The sequence below is a fragment of the Fundulus heteroclitus genome, chromosome 24, assembly GCF_011125445.2.
Source record: "Fundulus heteroclitus isolate FHET01 chromosome 24, MU-UCD_Fhet_4.1, whole genome shotgun sequence".
NCBI classification, from domain to species: Eukaryota; Metazoa; Chordata; class Actinopteri; order Cyprinodontiformes; family Fundulidae; genus Fundulus; species Fundulus heteroclitus.
This window is the reverse complement of record NC_046384.1, coordinates 26,226,760-26,251,958: the sequence shown is the minus strand read 5'-3', so window position 1 is coordinate 26,251,958 and position 25,199 is coordinate 26,226,760. Positions and strand designations below refer to the sequence as shown.

Below are 25,199 nucleotides of genomic sequence, written 5' to 3'. Positions count from 1 at the left end.
CGGAGCACTGAGGCTGGAGACAGAAGATCTGGAGACGAGGACTTGATAGCAGAGCGGAGCACTGCAGCCGAAGACAGGGGATCTGGAGACGAGGACTTGACAGCCGAGCGGAGCGCTGGAGTAGGAGGCGACAGTCACAGACGGCTGGTGATGGAGACTTGAACGGCAAGGTGGAGTGACGAGACTGAGGTCTGGGTGGAAGACTGAAGCAGAACAAAAAACCTGACCGAAGGAAAGTCTCTGAATGTCTGAGCAAACCAGGTAGGAAAAAGTTCCTTGTAAACTGAACAGAATCCGGATAAAAAAAAAATGAAGTCTCAAGCAAAACAGAACAACAAAGAAACTGACGTGAAAAGGTCTGGCAGACTGAAAGTGGAGAACACTTTGGACCGGCAACGAGAACAGACTGCAGCGAGTATAAATAGGGGTGTAACCAGGTGTCAGAGAATCAGCGTTAATTGTGCCTAACAGCTGAGCCCAATCAATGCTGCGCAGGGAGAGAGGGAGGAAGGAAGGTTCAGCATGCAGCCACAAGGCTGCATCCTGACAAAAAGGGCAGGCGAAAATACTTTGGGTAAAAAAACAGAAATGTTAGAGGCAGAAATAAATGATTGTTTCAGAAATAGAAGGTTAAAATAAAATATATTTATGGTGGAGTAAAAACATGCTTTAAAAATGTTACTTTAAAAACACGAAGTAGAAATGCACTAAGTGGAAAAAGAGGAGAAGGAAAGAAAAGGGCAGGTGTAAATCCATTGGGTAAAAAAACAGTAAAGTTAGAGGCAGAAATAAACCATTGTTTCAGAAATACAAGGATGTTAAAATAAAAGGAAAATAAATATTTATGGTGGAGTAACCCATTTTAACGGCGACAATTTTTTTTGTCGCCGTTAATCGCGCGTCGCGTCAAAACACACACACTGTTCCCTAATGTTTTTTCCCCCGCCGGGCTCTCCGGACTGTTTCTTTTACCCTCGGGGCTTTCCGTAGTTTCAAGAGTGCTAGAAAACTGTAGCAAAACACACCCGCCCCGAAGGGTTTCTTTTACCCTCGGACACATGCGACTTTGGGCTTCTTTTTTCTAAAAGCGCTTCTAAATTTCATGAGTCACGGGTTGCGTTTTTTTTTTTTTGGGGACGTTTCTGAAAGTGAAATCGCTTATTTGGGCTCTAAAATAAGTGACAAAACAGCGGTTATTATGAGACCTGCCTGCACTGCCCACACTTTGTATCCAGCTGAACTATCCCTCCGCCATAGTAAAGGCAGACAGAGCAACTCTGCACGTATTTTCTGCAGTTTACGGTGCAATAACCGGTGATAACTGCTGAAAGTAGATTACATGGTGCAGATCACCATTTTATCAGACATTGGTTCTGAAGATGAGCTTTTACACGTTGATTAAATTGCAGAAACCCAACCCATAAACCGTACTTTAATGCTTATTAATTTGTTTTCTCTGTATTTGACAAACTAAGGCTGAATCACGTTGCCAAACGAAGGACCTGGAGTTACTTAACAGTTGCTAAACAGTCTCATTCAGGGTATTAAGCTCCTGCCCAGTTGCAAGCAAAGTGTAAGACTGGAATGACCTGGAAATTTAAAACCATTTTCCAGGCTTAAACTCTATGAATATGGGTAGAAACAGCAAGCAAAAATATTCAAAGAAATTATTGTTGTTGGTATGAAAGCTCAGAATTAGATGTGTGTGTGTGTTTGTGAGAGAGAGAGAGAGAGTGAAGAAATTAACAAAACTTATGACTTTATTGAAATGTACAATTTTTATTAATTTATATGTTTATGCATAATACCATGTCTAGCTTTGTTTAAGAGGCAAAAAAAATATATCGGTATGAAAACAGGTATTTATTTACAAATTTATTTACACATTGTGTAAACATCAGGGCGTCATGATTAGTAATTTAGCCATTATAGTCCAGAGTTTAACATTTGGCACCAGGATGTTTTCATTCCAATTCTGAAAAGTGCTTGAAAAATAACATAAAAATATGTTTTATACAAGCATGTATTTTATTAGTGTCATTTATCGCAAAATTGCACATTAAAATGCCCAAACAGGCTATTACACTTTCAGAAATAAAAGGACAAAATATGCGATTAATTGCGATTAATCTCGAGTTAACTATCGACATTATGCGATTAATCACGATTAAAATTTTTAATCGTTTGACAGCACTAGTAAAAATAAAAGTGTAAGTTAAAATATATATATTTTTTTGATGAATAATTGATCAATTGTTGAAGAAATATCATCTTTTTATTATTTTGACACATTTAATGGCACACAAATTCATATTATTAGCTACTTTTACAAGCCATTTTATATTATTAAGTCCTTCATTTATTTATGTATGTATTTTTAATTATGGCATAATTGGTCCTCCATACTTACCAGTGCTAAGAGGCCCTCAGGTATCCCACAATCCTTTGCAAGACATGACGTATCAGCATAGCCCCCTCACGGAAATCACACAAATGTCCAGAGAGAAGAGAGCACGCACAGTTCCTTTTTGGGAGCATGTAGACCCGGATTTGACTCTCATCATCAATGTGCATTTCCAACATGTAATGACCTCGGTGTTAAAGGCTGTCCAAAATTGGCACAGCAGTCCGAAACTCCTTTCCTTCCCAGAATAGAGTTCTTGCTGTCGACCCCGTGAAAGGTCAAGGAATAGGAGCAGAAGTTATTATTCAGGGTATTCTGATGGAGCCCTAAGTCAGTATCATGGACAATATGTGGGAAGAGCTATAAAGCTTTGTGCCAGCAAAGTGGCCTCAGTGCCTGACCCAGTTCCAATTCTGTGAAAAGTGATGGGTGTAAAAAATTTTCAGGAAACTACAGATCCAGAAATAGATCCAAGCCAAACCGTTTAAAAGAAATTTCTACCAAATACCAGTGAAATTTTAGTAAACTAAAAAAAAAAATTCTATTTTTTAAGAAAATGTTAGAAATGATCTTTTATTATTCTTGCATGTAGCAAATAGAAATGATTCTGGTAATTACGTTCTGACCCAAAACTGAAACATTAGTTCGATTTAGAATAGAATAGATTCATCAGAATATAATCATCCTTTATTGTCATACAGTTTCTGTATCTGCAGCAAGGGAAGAAAGAAATGCAGCCAAGATGATATGTGCAACAGAGTAGGGTGACCCAAATCACAAAATTTGCATGCATAATCGTGCATAAGTAACAGCAACAATCTACGAAAAATAAGGGAAAAACTGTGCTATTAACAGCAGGGATATCAACAACTTATCAAGCTTGTTGGGAGCGGTGATAGTTAAAAAGTCTAACAGCTACTAGGAAGAAGGATCTGTGATAACTCTCCTTTGTGCATTTAGGATGCAGCAGTCTGTCACTGATGGATATCCTCAGTTTTGCAACAGCTTCTTGCATGGGGTGGGAGGCACAGTACATCTGTCTCCCACCACCTGCAGTGGATCTAGGACAGAGCTGGTCTTCCTGATTAGACTTGTCTAAGCTCTTCATCGGAGTTGTAGATAATCAGTGGTGGGCACAGCTAACCAAAAAGTTAGCTTTGCAATTTCATATTCTGCAACCATATTAGCTTTGGAATCATTAAACCGATAAGAAAATTTGAGGAAGCTAACTCTTCAGACAAAAGGTGCTGCACGCACACACATGACAAATGAACGAGATAGCGATTTTAGTTATGGATAAATGACTTTTGAACTTTAACTTTTACACAGTAGTGGAAGCTAGAGAATGATTCTATCATTCAGTGCCCAGACAGCAGTATTTAGAAAAAATAAAAGTAACATGGGTGTTGGGTGCATGGGTGTTGGGAAGCCACTCTAGTGTTGCCAGTTATTGTGAAAGAAACAAGCAACCAGCTCTATTATCTCTACCTTGTAAATGGTATGAATGAACAAGCCCAAAGTTGCTGATAGTAAGCGGAACTGGAAACATTGCTGGAAGCTTGGAACATAATGCTGCATGTTTCTGGAGGTCCCTTTTCCCCTCTGTCATCACTGCTTAGCAAACATGCAATAAATCATGACTTTTTGGGTTACATATTGTTGTAACATCAAATATATCATATATTTATTGTGCGGTATTTTTGAATTAAAAGGCATAAACAAAAATCTGTTTCAAACATTGCTGTGATGATTTTTTTTTCCTATTGTAAATGCTGTTTAAATGTCCCTCAAGGAGTGCTATGGGGCAGCCATTGAGTAAGCCGCCTGATGTTTTGTATATGTTGAAAAAAACAAAGGGCCCCACTCAGCCATGCAGCGACCGAAAAGCCCATCTCAGATTCCAGTCTTCTTCCACCAAATGTGGTGCTGGTAAAAAACCTAGAAAGCTCGGTTACACAACTAATTAAATCGCATTAGCAGGTAGAATCAGCTCTGACCTTTCCTGTAAAGAGGAAGAGTGTTGGGATACCAGTCCTGTTTTAGGTGTATTATTTAGTTCAGTGCGTATTAGTGAGAGTGACTGGGCTACAGTGTAAAGTGCTTTGAGTGGTCGTTATGACTGGAAAAGCACTGTATAAGGTCAGTCCATTTACCATTTTCCCAGATGTTTACTGGTGTCCCTGGTTTTCCCCACATTGATTAGGAGATTCCCCTAGCACCAGTCGACAAAGTCCTGTCTCCATTGTCTGTACTCAAAGTATTTCTGTGGTGAGGATGACAATTGTCCCCTGGGAAGTTGATGGAGAAATCTAAAAGATGGCATCAACCACCCAAGGTTGGTTAGTTGAACTGCAGCAAATCCAACGAACACCTCACCAGGGGATGGTTAAGGACCAACCTCTTAAGGGTATTCACCTGATGCATGGTCAGTGCTAACATACCTTCATGGGCATTTTATTGTCTCTGGTGCTGTGTGAGGTATACTAAGTGAAGGTGGGGAGAGTGGAGGACTGGGAGACAGGGTTAGATTCCCCCAGATTTCTGGATGATGTGTAAATCCCCACGGAAAGTAGTATGGTTTCGTGCCAACAGTTTACAGCTCAATGTCCTCACTGCAGAGCACCTCTTTGATAGTTCAATGACCAGTCCCTTCTATTCAGACCAAATGGCAGCGATTAGCCAGAGTTTTTACAGGCCCGCAGCTCTCACAGGGGCCAATTTTTTTGTGTTTCTTTTTCTCAATACATACTATTCTCAGGATGGTAGGACTATTTCACCCAGTATAACAAAAAGTGTTTGTGAAGAGGATTATTAAGTATAGCTTTAATGGCTGACAGTGAGAAAACAAATGCCCATGTGACTTTTTAATACAGTGTATGTACATTTTAATATCTAAGATTCTGGAGCAGATCATTAAAGTCAGGGATTTCATGCATGATCTAATGGACAATGATAAAATAAAATAAAACAAACTAAAAACAAAATGTTCAACTCTGTTACCCAGAGTCTAAGTGAGATTGTGAGGCGTGATGTTTAAGAATAGGCAAAACATTTTAAAAATGTTCACTGTATTAGGAGTTTCTTCAGAGAAAAATTATCTTTAGAGCTCAGAAAACAGGCCTAAAACTGGAGCCAGACTTCAAAGTGTGGTCATTAAAAAGGTAAAGAGCGGTCAAATGTTTTGTTGGCTATAAATGAAAACTCTGGTGTCTTTTTATATCTGGAGACTAGGGTATTTCACTGCTATTGTTTTCATCCGGGTTTTTCGCGTATGCGCGCCGGACTGGTAGGCAAAAGGCGAACACAATGGCGGACGCAAACAGAGAAACTGACCAGTTCCCCACATATTTTTCTTCTTTAGATAATGTATCACAAGATCGTTTAAGAGTAAGTTGATGGTTGATGGTATCAGATTGCCAGATCCACACAGCGAAAGCCTGAAGGGACGGAGCGAGTCTGTGAAATGCTGCCAAGTGTTCCGTACGGCGACATATACAGCTGCCTTATAAACACACAAGCCAGTACAGATGAGAGAGCACGAAAGCCCCTGAAACCACTGGATGGCTACAATTATTTTATATCGGGACACAGGCTTCAGCAACCCCCGCGACGCCATGAGGGATTAAGCAGGTCAGAAAATGGATGGATGGATGGATGTTCAGACATGTTTGTGTAACAGCAGAAAGCGGCGTCGGACACAGACCGCATTTCAGCAGAGAGGAAGACCCGCCCGGTAGGTTAAAAAAAAACATTGTTCACAAAGGATTATTTTGGTGTTTGTGTCTTGTTAAAATGGGTGGGGGTGTCGGCGACATTGCAGCGTAAACACAGACGTACAAGCGCGCGTGAACGGGGGCGTAATCACTGCATGAAAAGTGTGATTTTCGTCACTATGCGGCACTGTAGATTGTCGTGGAAGTTCAGGTTAACGGCTGTTCACGGTAATTTGCAGTCAACACCGAAAACTGCCGTGAATTGTCAGAAATTGACGTGGGCCTTGCTTGGCGTGGTCCCCCCATGACCCCCCCTCCTCCTAATTCTAGGGGAGGCTTTAACATGTAAATGAAAATGCTGTGAGCTATACAAATGCAAATCAGGGTTGCAGGGGGAGTTTACCCATGTCTCGCATTCAACTCCCCTTCGACTCCTCTTGGACGCAATCTACAACTTTCAGCCAGTCCGCAGACTGACGAGAAGAAACTGCTGATTGCTATCAGTGGACTGTCTCATATGAGTCAGTCGGTACTAAAGCAATGCCAAGAGCGTGGAAATGTTCAAGTCAGAAGTTTTGGTTGGGTCATTCAGGTTAAAGTAAATGAAATGGGGTTTAATGAACTAAAAATAAGTCCCACTTTAATGGAGAGGTATAGTGAGGATTTAACTATATATACAGATGCATCTAAACTAACTGATAAAAGAATGGGTGTTGCTTATGTCATTCCAAAATTAAACATTAAAGTTGGAAAAAGAATGAGTGATGATTTAGCAGTTTACACAGCGGAATTGATTGCTGTGTGGCTAGCTTTGCTTTGGGTGGAGGTCAATAGGCCAAGGAAGGCAGTAATTGCTTCAGATTCCAGCTCAGCTTTAATCAGTATTAAAACATTTCAGTCAAAATCAAGGCAAGACATTGTGTATGATATACTGCAAGCTGCAAATAATCTAATAAAGTCAGGAATTAATATAACTCTGGTATTGTACCAGCTCATATAGGAGTAATAGGAAACGAGTTAGCAGATAAAAGTGCTAAGCAAGCAGCTAGACATTCTAATATAGATGTTGAAGTGCACTACAGCAAAGAAGAAATTAAAAGTATGGTCAAAAACATAGTCAAGGGTAAATGGCAAACATTATGGGACGGTGGGCAGACTGGAAGACAGTTCTATAACATTCAGAATAAAGTGGGAAAGAGCAGAAATACAAACAGAAGCAAGGAGGAGGAGGATGTATTTTCTAGAATAAGGTATGGACACACACGTCTAAATAAAACTTTGTTAATAATGAAGAAGCATGCTGATGGCAACTGAATTCTGTGGTAGTCCAGAGACTATAGAGCATGTTATTGTACACTGTAATAAATATCAGGAAGAAAGACAAAGACTAGTCTTACAATTACAAGGAGAACAGATGAGGCTAAACTTAGAAGAAATTCTGCAAAAACACACAGGGGAAATGAGTGTAAACTATGTAATTGGCTTCCTGAGGAATACAGGACTAATTAAAATAATTTAGTATGATCTTTTTGTTTGTTTTGTTTTGATTGGTTTGTTTCGTTATGTTTGTTTGTGTGTTTGTTTTATTTGTTTGCAACCTATTAGGGAAGGTTAGACTCCAGTACCACACTCCAGTCCAGTTGGTGGCGGTAATGCACCATTAAAGTTAGTTGCCAACCGCCATAAAAACCGAAAGAAGAAGAAGAAGAAGAAGTGAATGGAGAAGTGGTGGAAGAATTAATGGATAGGAATCAATTGGTTTGCCTTAATAATGGAGAAGGGACAAGGATTAATATTAGAAATGGATATGAATCTGCGTTAGATTTAACTTTAGTATCAGAAAAACTTGCTGGAATTAGTGATTGGAAAATATTAAGAGAATCAACTATGGGAAGTGACCATTATCCTATACGTATTGAAATTGGTTTAGAAGTTGGAAAAAGTGAAAATGGAGGAAAGATGGGTAATGAAAGATGGGTATTTGGAAATGTTGATTGGGAAAAATATAAAATACTCATTGATAAAGAAATGCAAAAGGTTGATTTAAATTTGGATATTGACAAGGTGAATTTTTCTATTTGTGAAGCCATTGTAGGTGCTGCACGTGAAACAATACAAAGGAAAAAAGGCAAATATAAGAAGAAAATAGTTCCATGGTGGACAAAGGACTGTGATGCTGCAATTAAATCTCGAAATAAAGCTTTTAGGTTGTTAAAGAGAAATCAGAATTATCAGAACTTTATTGAATATAAAAGGTTCCAAGCTCTTGTTAAAAGAACTGTGAAAAATGCAAAAAAGGTTTATTGGGGAAATTTTTGTAATTCGGTAGGTAGGGAAACAAAAATTTCCAAAATTTGGGGAATGATAAAGCGAATGAATGGAATTAGACCTGAATATGGATATCCAGTTATGAAAGAGGGAAATGTTATGGCTGTGACTGAGGAGGAGAAGGCAAACATGTTGGTTCAAAATTTTGTTAAAGTTCATTGTAGTAATAATTTAAGTATAGAAGAGAAACGTAGAAGAGTTTGTACAATTAATGAAAATGTTAATTTATTAGAAGGAAATATAGGATATAATGATTTATTAAATGGTCCTTTTTCTTTATTTGAGTTAAATAATGCTTTAAGGAAATCAAAAAATTCATCTCCAGGGAAAGATAATATTACTTATATTATGGTTAGTAAGTTTAGTAATGAATCTAAAAAGATGTTGTTAGAATTTTATAATAAGATATGGGAAGTAGGTTTTTTACCTAAGGCATGGAAAGAAGCAATTGTAGTTCCAATCCTAAAGCCAGGTAAAGAGAGGTCAAATCCAGCTAGTTACAGGCCTATTGCTTTAACTTCACACATATGTAAAATAATGGAGAGAATGATAAATGAAAGATTAAGTTATTTCATAGAGAAGAGGGGATACTTATCAACATTTCAAAGTGGATTTAGAAAAGGTAGAAGTACTATGGACCCTATTCTGTGTTTAGAGCATGAAATTAGAAAAGGACAAGTTAATAGGGAGAGTGTGGTGGCTGTTTTCTTTGATATAGAGAAAGCCTATGACATGATGTGGAAAGAGGGTTTTTTAATTAAATTGAAAAAAATGGGAATTAGTGGATCAATGTTTTATTGGATAAAAGATTTTTTACAAAATAGATCAATACAAGTGAGAGTAGGACAACATTTGTCAGAAAAGTTTCTTGTTGAAAATGGTACACCACAGGGAAGTATAGTGAGTCCTATGTTTTTTTCTATTATGATTAATGATATGTTTGACAATTTGGAGAGTGGAATGGGGTTTTCTTTATTTGCTGATGACGGAGCAATTTGGAAGAGGGGGAAAATTTAAATTTCATTGTTAAAAAGATACAAGAAGCAATTAATAATATAGAAGATTGGTCTTTTAAATGGGGATTTAAAATTTCTATAGACAAAACAAAGACTTTATTTTTTACAAGGAAGAAAGTATCTGAAAATTTAAAATTACAAATATATAATCATGAATTAGAGAGGGTAAAGGAATTTAAGTTTTTGGGTTTATGGTTGGATGAAAAGCTTAGTTGGAAAATTCATATTCAAAAAGTTGTGGATAAGTGTAAGAGAGTTTTAAATGTAATGAGGTGTTTGGTGGGGAGTGAGTGGGGTGCTGAGAGAAAAGCATTGAAAGCAATATATACTGGTTTAATAAGGTCGGTATTTGATTATGGAAGTATAGCTTTAGAATCAGCATCAGAAACACTACTCAAAAAATTAGATAATATTCAGTATCAAGCCTTGAGGTTATGTACAGGAGCTATAAGAACAACTCCAACGTCAGCTTTACTGGTAGAAATGGGAGAGTTACCACTTCATCTTAGAAGACTACAGTTAAAGATTTCTTATTGGTGTCAATTAAAGGGACATAAGGGAAATCATCCATGTCAAAAAAATTTAAATCCTAGTTGGGAAAAAGGAAAAAAGAATTTAAAATCTTTTGGTTGGGATATTGAAAATATTATAAAAGAATTTGATTTAGATTATATAAATATTAGCCAAACAGTCCCTCTTTCACCAGTTCATCCATCTTTATTTTCTAATAGTATTGTTGATTTAACCTTGTTGAAGGAAAGGGAAAAAGGAAACTATTTAGATTTTAGTTCAATACAATCATATTTAGACAATAACTATTATGGATATATTCAAGTTTTTACAGATGCTTCAAAAAACTCAAATAACAATAATGGGGTGTCATTCATTGTTCCAGAATTTAATATTAAGAAATGTAAAAGAATTTCTGATGGAGTATCAGTTTATACAGGAGAGATGATGGGAATCATTGTAGCTTTAGAATGGATTGAGGAAGTTCGTCCTTTGAGAAGCATAATTTGTTCCGATTCAAGTTCATCATTATATTCAATAAAAAATAATCATTCTACTAGTAGATCAGACCTTTTATTAGAGATTCAGTTATTAAAGTATAGAATTCAGGCAATGGGTTTAGTAGTTATTTTTACATGGATACCATCCCATATAGGAATAAAAAGAAATGAGTTGGCAGACAAATATGCAAAAAAAGCTACAAAAAATATTAATATTGATATAGTGGTAACATTTAGTAAGGAAGAAATTAAATCTATTATTAAACAAAAGGTTAAGGAAAGATGGCAGAAGCTGTGGGAAGAAGATAGAACCGGAAGATGGCTTTATAGTATTCAAAGGAAAGTTGGTGCAATGAGGATAACAGGAAGGAATAGAAAAGAGGAAACAATTATATCTAGATTACGTTTCGGACATACAGGGTTAAATGGAAATCTATTTAAAATGAGGAAACATCCAACAGGAGTTTGTGACTTTTGTTATCAAGAGGAGACGGTGGAGCATGTTTTGTTGGTTTGTCATAAATATTCTATGGAGAGAAGAGAATTATTACGTCAATTACAAGAAAATAAATTACAGTTAAATTTAAAAGATATTTTGGGAAACATTTCTAATTCTGAGTATTTTGGTTATTTGATAAGCTACCTTAAGAAAACAAAATTGATAGAAAGGATATAAGTATATTTATGTAATTATTATTATCATTATATTTATATTTATTTATTTATCTAGTTATTTATTTTTTGTGGGAGAATATATATACATAGCATCCCGATCCACACTCCACTCTAGTAGATGGCGGTAATGCACATCATTAAGTTGCTTGCCAACCGCCATAAAACAAGAAGAAGAAGAAGAAGAAGAAGAAGAAGAAGAAGTGGACCGTCTCGTCAGCTAATAGTGCCGATATGAATAAGCGGTTCACTTAACTGCAGAATTCGGTAAACTCCAGGTTGCTGTCCATAGAGGACAAGTTGGCGGCTCTGCAGTCGAACAACTGTGCGGGAGAGACTAACTCCAAGAAGAGAAGACGGGTGCAGAATCCCAAGCTTAGGTAAGAATATGTTCGGTGACTGCTAGCTAAGCTAAAAGTAGCCTAGCCTACAACCAAATCTAAGATTAGCCTAGTAGCCTTGCAAAAGAACAAGCTTTATTAAAGTGTATTTTCATTTACAGGAAGCAGTATGCCGTCTTCACAACTCGGAGACAAATTGCAGGCGCTATGAACCGGAGCGAGGCGGTGACCTCCTATTTGCTCGGAGCAATGCCGGCAATTCCAGGTTTACACGATGTTGATAAAGACGACATTATCTGTAAGTGACTTGTTTTTACTGCTTCTCCTTCCTTGTTTAATGTTATTGTGACTTGCGTTTGATTCTTATTCATACCACTCTCATTTAATTGTTTTCCAGCCTGGGGAAGAAGATGGCGTTGTTGGCGTGGTCTCTGGATGGATTGGACGGCCGTCGCCATTTCGTAGGCCGGTGTTGTGCGCAATTCTGTTTCCCCCGTGTCGGGAGCGCACTTTGCAGCCGTTTTCCCGGCGCTTCTAGTTGATTTCTCGGTAAAACAAATCCTATAATCATGTCTAGGTTGTAACATTCAATTTAATCGGCAGCTGTTTACAAAATTGTAAAATAAAAATAAACGGTCTTTCAGACATCTCCCGAAAACTTTGGGAAATAAAGAGCAAATGGTTCTAAATTCTCAAAAATTATGTGTGATAGGATGTAGTATACTAGAAATTTCCTTAATCCAGTAAACTGTCATATTTTATATTACAAAGGGATGTACTGGGAAGTCTACACTCTTGTGTTTTCAGGAAGTCTTAGGCTGTTTCTCAATTCACGAGAACGCGCTCGCATTCTCGTGAATTGAGAAACAGCCATAATGTTTGTGTCCTGCTATCAGCCATCCCATCCTCCTCTTTCAGCAATGTAAAATCATAAATACACAGTAGGTGCTGGAATAGTGTTTTATGGCTTACTTTTATTTGTCAGGTTAAAGTGACAAAAGTTGGAAAAAAACCGTTTATCTTGCCATTTATAATAACACAATACAGCGTAAGAAGACATAGTTTATTTATTTTTATTCTACAATTTTGTAAACAACTGCCAATTAAACTGACTGTTACAACCTTGACATGATTATATGAGTTGTTTTACCGAGAAATCAATTAGAAGCGCCGGGAAAACGGCTGCAAAGCGCATTCCCGACACAGGGGAAACAGATTTTCACGGGGGAACAGAATTGCGCACAACACCGGATCTCTCTGAACTCTGTGTGAAGCTGCAGTCCCGGTTAGAGGCGACGCCGAAGTACAGAGCCACGCACAGGAGGCGTCTGCACATCGGACCTGCCTCAGAAAGAACGCCGCCAGCAGTTACCTACAACCCCGAGGAGGCAAACGGACAGTTCACGGGGTTGTAATTTTTGGATCCTCGCGTTGTATATAGGTGTTTGTTTTAATAAAGCTCTTTCTTTGCATAAACATCTTCCTGGCAAATGTTCATTTCCTGTATAAATTCATTCATGTCCTTTGATGGTAGCCTAATAATAGTGTAGTAGCCTACATAGGATAACATGAATATACAGCATAATATGAATGAATAAATAAATATATATAATAAATATAAATATATATATATGTAAATAAGTTATTGGGGATCTGCCAACCAATCAGGAGGGATTTTACTTGTTTGAAAGAAGTGGTTCCATCCAATACTCAGTAAGAACGTTCAAGCCTGGCCTGGCCACGTGTGGTTTTGTTGCCAATCAGGAGCGATTTTACTTATTTAAAAATAGTGGTTTCAGCCAATACTGAGTAGGTTATTCAAGCCAGACCTGGCCAGCCGCGCGGGTTCGCTGCATTCATATGCTAATTAGGGCCATTAGTACAGCTGATCGCTCTCCACATACGTCAGAGTCCGGTTCCGACAATTTCTGGCACTGACAAACGGCAACAAGCGCGGGTTGCAAATTGTCGTTAACTGCCGAAAATGAGGGAGATCTGCGGTAGTTTACGGGGACGAAAATCTCACTTTTCATGCAGTGAATGGAGCCGCTGTCTGGAGCAGCAGCCGCTGTCTGCTGCTGCATCGACTCCGCTTCTCCGGCCCCGTCTAGCGATCGTCACCTCCCCTCCGCCACTATTCAAGTAGAATAATGACTAGAGCAGAATTAAGTTGTATTTACCGGAGATGAAGTGTAGACTGCAAATTCTGTCATGGTATGATGGCTCCCCCAGTCCATTGGGGTTGTCTGCCTGCGCTCTTTTCACTGAAATTATCCATTTCTTTCTTCTTTCTTCGTCCTTCGGTAAACAAGAGAAACGAACATCCAACGGTTTGGAATGCCTCTGTGTGCCACCGGGAGCACAACAAGTGGTAGGCATTGTTTAGATTCCAAAAATAAACTAACTAAAAGTACACTCTAAATCACCCGTTTTGTCATGTAGTAGACGAGAACAATACTGTTTTTTGCCTACTCGCATGAACTGGTCTATAGGCACAACCGACTGCAGTAAAAAGGGCTGAAAATTCTGTAAGCTCCACTCTCACACGGAAAAGAAACTATAAGCTGGTTTGCAAAGTAATTTGTTACTTACTCAAGGTCCAAACTGAGCTAAGGTAAATATATTGAAAAGATAGTGAATAAAGGCATACTGAGACTGATTTCTGTGTGAAATAATCAGCCTGAAAGTATTACACCATCATCATCACCATCATCTATCAAGCAATATAAAAATGTTTCCAAATAAGTTGAGTTCAATATTAACTGTTCAAATTAAGGCAGCACAATCTCTGTGATTGGTATGTGTGATCTATAACCCTGATAGATTGTCATGTAATAAAAAGACATTCACATATGAAATTTACTGAGGACACCATTGCGCTCTGTTAGCATTTTTTATAATTATTATTTGTCATAGAATTGTTTAAGCAAGTTTAAAATCTTGGGAAGAAACTGAGATAAAAAGGAGCTGCAAATGTTTTTACAAAGTTTGTTTGAGATGGTCTCGGCACATAGAAGCAGCACGATGGAGACGTGCTGACACTCCCAAATATTGAGTGTCCAGCCTGTGTGTGAGGCCCTTTGACAATTTATGAGTCAGAAAGATGGCTGGCTGATTGCACTGTGCACACTCAGCAAGACTCCACATGATTAAGAGCTGAGGTAATTCCCTGCTGTCCAAAACGGGCTCCGCTTTGGATTACTCAGAGATATGGGCTACAGACAATAGACAGAACTCCTCAGCATGTGTGTGGAAGTCTGTGGATGCTGTGCAATTTGTCCTGTGAATCTTTGGAGTCACCCATGACATGATATACACCCATGATGCAACAAAGAAGCAGATGTTCACTCTGACACAGAGATACCTTTAGTCATATTGAGCCAGAGCATGCAGATTTTAGACGAAGCCATGCAACAAATTAGGGGGGTCACAGATGTGTAATGCAGGCCTTCTGGGATGCCTACATATTCCAGTATCACATATCTGTAAAATCTCCAAGATGGATCAGAAATGCATCACACATCTCATAAAAAGGTTCATAGAGGGGATGTGGAGATTCCTCCCAGTCATTTGCGTGCTGTTGTGGTGGGATCTTGAATAAATTACTTTTGAGCTCAGCATAGTATTTCTACTGTGCTATGGTCCTGATTTTTGTGATCACTATAATTAGTTTTGGGAAAGTTTAAAGAAATCTGACAGAAGTGGGAAGACCTGCAAGCTGTGCTGATTTTTTATTCCTAGAGACCAATCCAAAAATAATTTGAGAAACTCTTGTTTCTCTTTTTTCAGTATCAAATTGCTCTGATTCCTTTCAGAAACTTTCCCTTTGAAAATTTGTATATATCTAAATTACACATAATGCACTTACAGTGTTAGATTACCAGCATTAACATGCAAGTTTGTCGGCCTCTTAAATGTAATAATACATTTCTTCAGGACTTTGCAGACTTCTGGTATTCTGGTTGTTCAATCTGGAGAGAGACACACAGACAAAATTAGAGGGATTTTTTGACATAAATTAATAGGCAAGGGGAAGGGAGTGAGAGATGGCCTGGATGAATATAAGAAAATAATGCTGAAGAAGACCAATGCTCAGCTGTTGGAAAGAGATTGAAGGGATTGCATAGAATACAATATATAGTGCTTGTTCCAATTCTATAGACTGACCTGTCCAGGTGACCAGTACCTGGACAGGTCAGTAAGGCGTATTGTGTCACTTCCTGTTGTCACGGTGTGAATTTGCGGTCTGTTGCTCCAGACTCTCTCGCTCTTATCTTTAATCTCTTTGCTGTAACCTCTGTTTCTAACATATAAGCACTTTTAAAACATTCTCCGTTGCTGTACATCGCTCTTGGGACCTCCTCATGTTTCACACGGTTTGCTTTGTGGCGTGGTAAAAGGGCGTTAGCCTAGGTTTAGCCTAGCCTAGCTTTAGCTCCATAATGGCTTCCCCCCTTACTCTCTCCTCCGCTTGTCCGTCTCTGTCTATGTCTCCCCCTATCTCCTGTTCTCTGTGTCAGATGTTCAGCTATTCCTCTGCCTCCTTTAGTGATAATGGTACTTGTAATAAATGTAGTATTTTTGTAGCTTTGGAGGGGAGGGTGTCAGAATTGGAGACCCGGCTCCATGCTGTTGAAAAACCAGGTGATAGCCACCTGACTTTGTGGTCTTCCAGAAGCAGCACCCGTGCAGCCGGGTAACCAGGCCGGCCGGGTGACGGTTCGTAGGAAGCATAGCTCTAGATTCCAGCCCCTAGGTCACCACCAACCCGTCTGCGTTTCTAACAAATTTTCCCCACTCAGCGACACACCCGCTGAGGAGCTGACTCTTGTGATTGGGAGCTCAATAGTCAGAAACGTGGCACTAGAGACAGCAGGGACCATAGTTAAATGCAGGGCCAGAACGGGCAACATAGAATCTTACCTGAAACTGCTGGCTAAGGATAAGCGTAAATACAGTAAGATTGTTATTCACGCTGGCGGTAATGACACTCGGTCACGGCGATCGAAGGTCACCAAAGTTGGTGTTGCTTCGGTGTGTGAGTTTGCTAAAACAATGTCGGACTCCGTAATTTTCTCTGGTCCCCTGCCTGATCTGACCAGTGATGACATGTTTAGCCATGTCATCATTCAACCACTGGTTGTCTAGGTGGTGTCCTGAAAATGACGTGGGCTACGTTGATAACTGGCAAACTTTCTGGGGAAAACCTGGTCCGATCTGGAGAGACGGCATCCATCCTACTTTGGATGGTGCAGCTTTTCTTTCTAGGAATCTGGCCAGATTTATTAGTTCTCCTAAATGCTGACAACCCATGGTCCAGACCAGGAAGCAGAGCCGTAGTTTAACACACCTCTCTGCAGCTTCTGTACTGTCACCCACCCATTACCCTATTGAGACGATGTCTTTCCCACGGCCAAAACTGTAATAACCTTGTCAGTGATAAACACTAACAAGGTTATTATAGTGGGTGATTTTAACATTCATGTTGACACAGAATGTGATAACCTTAGTATAACCTTTAAAACTATCCTAGATTCAATTGGTTTTGCTCAAAATGTGCATAAACTGACGCACTCTTTCCTTCATAATTTGGACCTTGTGCTGACACATGGCATTGATTGTGAAGAATTAACAGTATTTCCTCACAACCCTGTCCTATCTGATCATTTTTAATAACATTTGAGTTTAATCTAACTGAGTTCTCCACCCCCAAAAGAGGGTTCCATTATGGTAGATCTTTATCGGACAATGCTGCATCAAACTTTAAAGAGTCTGTCCCCCTTTTAATATCGTCAGTATTGCAGAAATGCCCTGTAGATGGCAGCAATGCTGTTTCTTCTCATTCACAAATCGACACCTTTGTTAATGGTGTGACTTCCTCATTGCATTCTGCATTAGATAATGTAGTTCCCTTGCACAATGTTAGGAAATTGGAGAGAAAAGGGTGCTCTACACACCAAGAGGAATCCTACCTAATCTGGAGGGACAGTCTATTGTCGTATAACAAGACCCTTTGCAGAGTTAGAGCAGCATATGTTTAATCAAATAATCCTAGATTTCTCTTCTGTACAGTTGCCAAACTTACACAGAGTCATAGCTCCGTTGATCCATCCATTCCCTTAGCTCTTAGCAGTAATGATTTTTTGGGATTCTTCATAAATAAAATTGATTCCATTAAAAATAAAATAATTGGTATCCTCCCAAACATGATTACCTCGTCCTCAGTAAGTGAGGCAGCATTGGAGGAATCTTTAGAACCTGCGCGGTGCCTGAACTGTTTAGAAGCAGTAGAGCTTTCTGAGCTATCTAAAATATTAGCTTCATCTAAACCTTCTACCTGTATGTTAGACCCAATACCAACAAAGTTGTTTAAGGAGGTATTCCCTTTGATCAGTGGTCCTATTTTAGACATGGCCTCAGATAATGGACTTGTGTCTATACTTGTCCTGCTAGATCTCAGTGCTGCATTTGATACAGTTGATCACAATATTCTCCTACAAAGACTTGAGCATACTGTAGGGATTAAGTGAAAAGCATTAGGCTGGTTTAAATCTTATCTGTCAGACAGATTCCAGTTTGTTCATGTTAATAATAAATCTTCTTCAAACTCTAGGGTCACTTGTGGAGTACCACTGGGTTCAGTCCTTGGACCAATACTCTTTACTATATATATGCTTCTGATTGGCAAAATTATCAGACAGCATGGGATTAATTTCCACTGTTATGCTGATGACAGCTATATTTATCCATAAATCCTGATGAATACAATCAGTTACTTCGACTGCAGTCATGTCTTGATGACATCAAAAGCTGGATGACTTTAAACTTCCTGCACTTAAATTCTGACAAGACAGAAGTTATAATCTTTGGATCAGAGTCCTCAAAAAATAAACTTCTTAAATCAATCACTTAATCTGGATGGCATTAACCTGGCCTCTGGTAATAAAGTAAAAAATCTTGGTGTTAATTTCGACCAAGACATGTCATCTAAATCCCATATTAAACAGGTTTCCAGAGTTTCCTTTTTTCACCTCAGGAATATCGCCAAAATTAGAAACATTCTGTCCAGGGGTGACACTTAAAAACTAGCCCATGCATTTGTTACTTCAAGGCTGGACTATTGTAATTCTTTGCTATCAGGAAGTCCACAAAATGCAGTTCAAAGTCTTCAGCTGATCCATAATGCTACAGCAAGTGTTCTGGTGAAAATCAACAAAAGGGATCATATTTCTCCAATTTTACCTTCCTTTCACTGGCTTCCTGTTCAATCAAGAATAGAATTTAAAATTCTTCTTCTAACGTATAAAGCCCTTAATAATCAAGCTCCATCATATATCGGAGCTCTGATTACCCCATATATTCCTAACAGAGCACTTCACTCTCAGACTGCAGGTCTACTGGTGGTTCCTAGAGTCTCTAAAAGTAGAATGGGAGGCAGATCCTTTAGCTATCAGGCTCTTCCCCTGTGGAACCAACTCCCAGTTTTGGTCCGTGAGGCAGACACCCTGTCTACTTTTAAGACTAATCTTAAAACTTTCCTTTTTGACAAAGCTTGTAATTAGAGTGGCTCATGTTACCCTGAGCTACCTCTATAGTTATGCTGCTATAGGCTTAGGCTACTGGAGGACATCAGGGTCTATTTTCTTCACTCTACTAATTTCTACTGTTCTCCAGTCTACTGTTCTCCAGATTTGCATTGTATTACATTGAAATGACTGTTGTCATTTCAGCTTTTAACTTTTTGTTCTCTCTCTTTTTTCTTCATAGTAGTTACACCTGGTCTGACGTTCTGTTAACTGTGACATCATCCAGAGAAGACAGATCACTGGCTATTACCATCTAATGTAGAACAGAATACTGGATCAATGTGTGCTTCTGTGCTTTTTTGTCTGTCTTGTTTTGTCTCTGCTCTGTCTTCTGTAACCCCCAGTTGGTTGAGGCAGATGACCGTTCATACTCAGCCCGGTTCTGCTGGAGGTTTTTCCTTCCCGCTAATGGGTGGTTTTTCTTTCCACTGTCGCTTCATGCTTGCTCAGTATGAGGGATTGCTGCAAAGCCATGGACAATGCAGACAACTCTCCCTGTAGCTCTACGCTTCTCCAGGAGTGAATGCTGCTTGTCGGGACTTTGAAGCAATCAACTGGTTCCCTTATATAGGACATTTTTTGACCAATCTGTATAATATGATTGATTTGACTTTGTAAAGTTCCTCGAGATGACATGTTTCATGAATTGGCAATATAAAAATAAAATTGAATTGAAAATTGAATTGAATTAAATGACAAAAGATTGGACTGTTGAGGACTGGGAACAAAGGAGTATAGTGAGTGACAGAGTTTGTGGAGGTCTGCCAAGTAAAAGAATAGGATCTGAGAGCAAAAGGTCATAGACCTCATTTCAAATAAAATATTGCTAACTGATGAAAAGGATGAAGGGATTAGTTTAGTCTAACATCAGAACCTTGAGAGGGGGAAACAATGTAGGGAGAGTGTTGACAGATGGCAGGAACGGCAGAATACCTGGAATTTAGAACAAGACAGCAATGGGGATTGAGTTTGAATAATCGGAAACATAATTAGCTGAAATATAAAGCTGTGCGATACTGCTTGCCAGTGATGCGATGGAGATAAGGCATGATAGTCTTAAAAGACAAGCGGCCTTTGTTAATGCATAGACCATGTCTGCGTTATCACATGAAGCAGGATGCATTTCCAGTTTGAAAGTCAACCCCAGAGGTAGCATGCAATGGGATGGGTAAAATCTTGTAGAAAGCTCATAATTCAGACTGGGAAAAGGAAGGAGACCAAACATTTGCAAACGGTTCTCCCTGTAAGAACCCCTTAAACCTATAGAAGGAGCTGTGTCCATAAAACTAAATGGAGTGCCGAGTGCACAATTGTGAAGGGAGATTCCGTTCCGGTCCCAAACAAGACTGGACCAAAATCAGGTCGAAGCAAGGGTGACCTGGCAGAGAAATGCCCGAACTAGCCAGGTCAGCAGGCCATAAATAAAAGAACGGCCTGGGGAATGAAATCCAAGGAGAGATTAAGGCAAGGCAAGGCATGGCAAATTTATTTATATAGCACAATTCAGTACAAGACAATACAAAGTGCTTTACATGATTAAGATATAGCAAAATAATAAAATGTAGATAGAAAATAGAATAAAAGCAAGTAGGGATAGAATGTAGTAACAAAAAAGAACATTAAAAACAGTAAAACTGTTTAACTAGAACAGTCAAAGGCAATTTTAAACAGATGTGTTTTTAATCTTGATTTAAAAGAACTCAGGCTTTCCGCACTTTTACAGTTTTCTGGAAGTTTGTTCCAGATAAGCGGAGCAAAGGAACTAAATGCTGCTTCTCCATGTTTGGTTCTGGTTCTAGGTATGCAGAGTAGGCTGGAGCCAGAAGACCTGAGTGGTCTGGAGGGTTGATACACTGATAACAAGTCTGTAATGTATTTAGGTGCTAAGCCATTCAGGGATTTGTAGACTAACAGAAGTACTTTAAAGTCTATTCTCTGAGATACAGGGAGCCAGTGTAAGGACTTTAGAACTGGGGTTATGTGCTCTACTTTCTTAGTGTTAGTGAGGACGCGGGCAGCAGCGTTCTGGATCAGCTGCAGCTGTCTGATCCACTTTTTAGGAAGACCTGTGAAAACACCGTTGCAGTAATCAATTCGACTAAAAATAAACGCATGGATTAGTTTTTCCAGATCCTGCTGAGACATCAATCCTTTAATCCTGGAAATGTTCCTCAGGTGATAGAAAGCCGACCTTGTAACTGTCTTTAGATGCTTTTGGAGGTTCAGGTATGAGTCCATTACTACTCCCAGATTTCGGGCCTGATCAGTGGTTTTTAGCTGAAGCGACTGAAGCTGTGTGCTAACTTTTGATCTTTCCTCTATTGGTCCAAATATTATTACTTCAGTTTTGTTTTCATTCAGTTGAAGAAAATTTTGGTACATCCACGTATTGATTTCTTCTAGGCATTTACTCAGTGCTTCAATGGGTTCATAGTCACCTGGTGACATGGTGATTTAGAGCTGTGTGTCGTCTGCATAGTTATGGTAGCTGATGTTGTTGTTTTTTATGATCTGGGCTAAAGGGAGCATGTAGATATTGAATAGGAGGGGACCCAGGATGGACCCTTGGGGAACCCCCACATGTGATCTTTGTCATCTCTGATGTAAAACCTTCCCTGGACCTCCTTCCTAAAAGGAGGTCCAGGGAGACAGAAGATGCTGTTTAGGATTAACTGGGGAAGAAATTAAGCACTGAGAAATTTTACGGATGCGAGACAGCTGTACTTGGGCAGCGAGGTGAACATTTCTTCAGAATCAAGGGTGATGCCAAGGAACTCAAACTGCTTGGCCTGCCCTGCTTGTTTTTAATCTTTTTTATATGCAATAAAGAGGAACCAACTAATAGTTTTAGACAATTTATTGAACAATCGGGCTACAACTAAAATAAAAATGTGGATCCCACCTGACGCCTAAGACATGCCACGGAGAGAGGTGAGCCAGCAGTTTAGTTTAAAAGCGCCTGTTAGAAGAAATGTGAATGTAATCATTTTCTTTTTATCTTTTTATTAAGGACTGTTCTACTGTTTTAACTTCACACAGGAGAAACAGATGGTTCTCCTAGACCAAGAGTCTCTTGCTATATATGTTAATCTTACACCTCTGTGTGTGCCAACCTCGTGTTGTAAAACCCCCCTTGCCTTTTTTGTTTTATTTCTTACCCCCATGTTGTGAACCCCTGACTCCGCCTGCCACTTCTTTGATGTCTGATAATAAAGGCAAATGGACAGAGGTAACCAGCGCAGATAGAGCCGAGACTGTGATGAAAACGGCCTCACGTTTCTGGCTCTTCTGCCCTCTGTCTCTTTGAGAAGAGTCTAAAAACTTGTTTGTGTTGGCTTTCTTTCCAGAATCAAAGAGTTATTAAACTTAACTCTAACAGCTGGCGCTGTGACGCGGATCCCAACATATCGACTCGCTGACGAGAGGAGCAACAACGCTGTAAACCACTGCAGGTCTGTGGCAAGGACCTGGTGAAAGTCCCGAGAGGTAATTTCCTCGCTGGGACCAGCGTCTCCTTTCGCCAACGAGAAGATTGACGGGATTCCAACCGGGGAGAAAGCCAAACAAACCAAGTAAGTTTTAAAGCGATCGGTTAAAGTCCATCGTTCAGGGTTAAGGGTGATTAAAAATTCCCCGAAAAGTTAATCGAGAGTTTGAGTCTCTCGAAGCTGCCGGTTTGAGTCCGTTGCAGAAGTTAAGGAAATCCAGGTTAAAGTCCTGAAAAGTAGATTAAAAAAAGGAAATCCAGGTTAAAGTCCTGAAAATTTGATTAAAAAAAGGAAATCCAGGTTAAAGTCCTGAAAGGTAGATTAAAAAAGGAAATCCAGGTTAAAGTCCTGAAAGGTAGAGAAGAAAAAAAAAAGAAATCCAGGTTAAAGTCCTGAAAAAATTTGATTAAAAAAAGGAAATCCAGGTTAAAGTCCTGAAAATTAGATTTAAAAAAAACCAAAAGAAAACAGGATTAAGGTCCTGGAAATGATATAAACACAACGCAAAAGTAAAATAGGATGGGTTCCAGACAAAGTACAAAGGGAAATCCAAAAGGGGATGAAAAGTTTATGAATCAAATTGATCCACTTAATTTAAAATACTTGGGGAAGTGGAAGAAAAAGTATAATGTAAATGGTGTGTTGAAAGTGACTAAATGGGAAAACGTTGTGTGTCGGCTAGAAACAAGCGCTAGTGCAAAATCAGGAAAACAACAACAGGAAAAAATAAAAGAGCTTGAAATTGCACGCTGTTGGTTAAATCAAGCACAAAAAAGGCAGGCTGCACAAGCAAAAAATAAAGCAGACCGTAGGCAGAGACAGTCCCGACCAGAAGGAGGGAGTGGGGTGGCCAATGGAGCGGTGCGTCAAAGCCCGACTTCATCACCTATTTGGTCTCCTACAAGTTTAGGCTCTAAACAAAAAAGAACCCGCCAGAACATTACTTCAGTAACGCAAACTATGGTGGCAACTGAAGAAAACAGACCACCACCGTATAATCTCTCAAACCCCCCCAAGGATGTTTCAAATCTGTACCCAGACCTGGATGGACTGAGTAAATCAGATCATTCGTTATCTACAGACCAGTCCAAAGGATTGTGTCCTAAGGTGCAGGTCGCAAATCCTAACGTAGGAGCTCAGCAGCCCCAAACAATCCCAGTTTTCCGCCCGTGGTCGTTAGAGGAAACCAGAAAGACTGTAGAAGGTGTCATTTCTCCACAGGAAGATCCAGAAATATGGACCCAAGACATGGAGGAAATTCATAGCTCATATGGTTTAAATGGAAATGAGTTCAAACAAGCCTTACAGTCGTCAGTGGGAAAACATTGGGAAAAAGCAAGGGCGAATCATACAGGCAGAACCAAACGAGGCGGAATATTTGAACATCAGGCACAAATGGGAATCGAAAAAAGGCAGAAATGGACAGCTCTAGCAAAAGCAGCACGAGCAGTTTTCCACAGAAGAGCAGATTATGGACACTTTGTGTCCATAAAACAAAAAATAGGGGAAGACGTAGACAAGTTCAAAATACGTTTTGAAAAAGAATATAGGTTTCACAGCGGCATCCCTCCCGCTGACGGAGATGAAACGCCATATCACCAACAGCTAAAAAACATGTTGATGGGAGGTTTCCAGCCATATATCTATGCATGGGTTAAAAAACATTTAGTTACACTGGGAACGTCTAATGTAACCACAGTTATGAAATATGTGCGTCAAAAAAGAGAAACACGCAAAAAAGGGAGTTGGTGCATCTGGAGGGGAGACACACATTTTCTGGGCAGATCCTACGTGTGATTCAGAAGAAATATTTGCTTTCCAAGCCACCGGACCCTTCAACGGCGTTGAGGAGGTTTCCGAGGAGGCAGGGGCAGTCCTAGCGACCGAGGGGGCTTTCAGCACAAATAAAAAAAAAAAAAAGAAATAGATGGAGGATGCAGGAATAATTAGACCATGCTAGGTGGGTGCAGAAACAAGTACAGTTACAAGCCCTGTTATCTCAGAAGAAGGTTAAAAGATACAGGAAGAAAAAAAAAAAACTCTAGCAGACTACATGAGAGAAATGTTGCAGTCTAAAGAAGTGTCCAATGCAAATTTACTGCCAGGAGAATCTTTTTCTCCACAGGATCCACAAACAGTGAGACCAGGAGACTGGGTGTTCGTCAAAGTCATCAGAAGGAAAAACTGGACAAGCCCAAGGTGGGAAGGACCATACCAAGTGCTCCTGACCACGCCAACAGCTGTGAAGATTGCTGAAAGACCTTCCTGGATTCACCTCAGCCACTGTAAGTTACAGAGAGTGTTAAATACCTAAAAGGTTGGAACATTGGGGAAGTCCGACTTCAAAGGGGTTTGGTTTTTTAGGGCCACTCGTCTCAACGTCGGTAAAGAAATCAACTGATCCCTGTTCTTTAGAGTCCTGGGTAAAATTAACATCTCTGCTAACCTTGCAAAAATGTTTGCTGGACTCTGAGTTCAGATCCGCTGAGTGAGAGAGGAAAGAAGTTCACCTACTCCACTGCCATGAAGATTTGGCTGGGAAATCTCCCAGACCATCACCCAGAGAACTTGTGGCAAATGTATGTGACGATGTTGGCTGAAGAGAAGAACATGAGTAACTGCTACGTATGCTCAGTGATGC

At 39.5% G+C, this 25,199-nt stretch overlaps 1 protein-coding gene across 7 annotated transcripts in view; it reads right to left on the bottom strand.

Moving 5' to 3' along the window:
- The window catches only part of filip1l (filamin A interacting protein 1-like), a 287,603-nt gene that overhangs the window by 133,267 nt on the left and 129,137 nt on the right, over positions 1-25,199 (bottom strand). For 2 of the 7 annotated variants that reach the window (XM_036128076.1, XM_036128077.1), the window contains one exon: positions 15,411-15,455. The exons of 4 other annotated variants lie outside the window; for them this stretch is intronic. In XM_036128076.1, coding sequence (XP_035983969.1) covers positions 15,411-15,412 — 2 coding nt within the window. In that variant the 5' untranslated portion in view covers positions 15,413-15,455. One more of the 7 variants, XM_036128078.1, reaches the window with a different exon arrangement.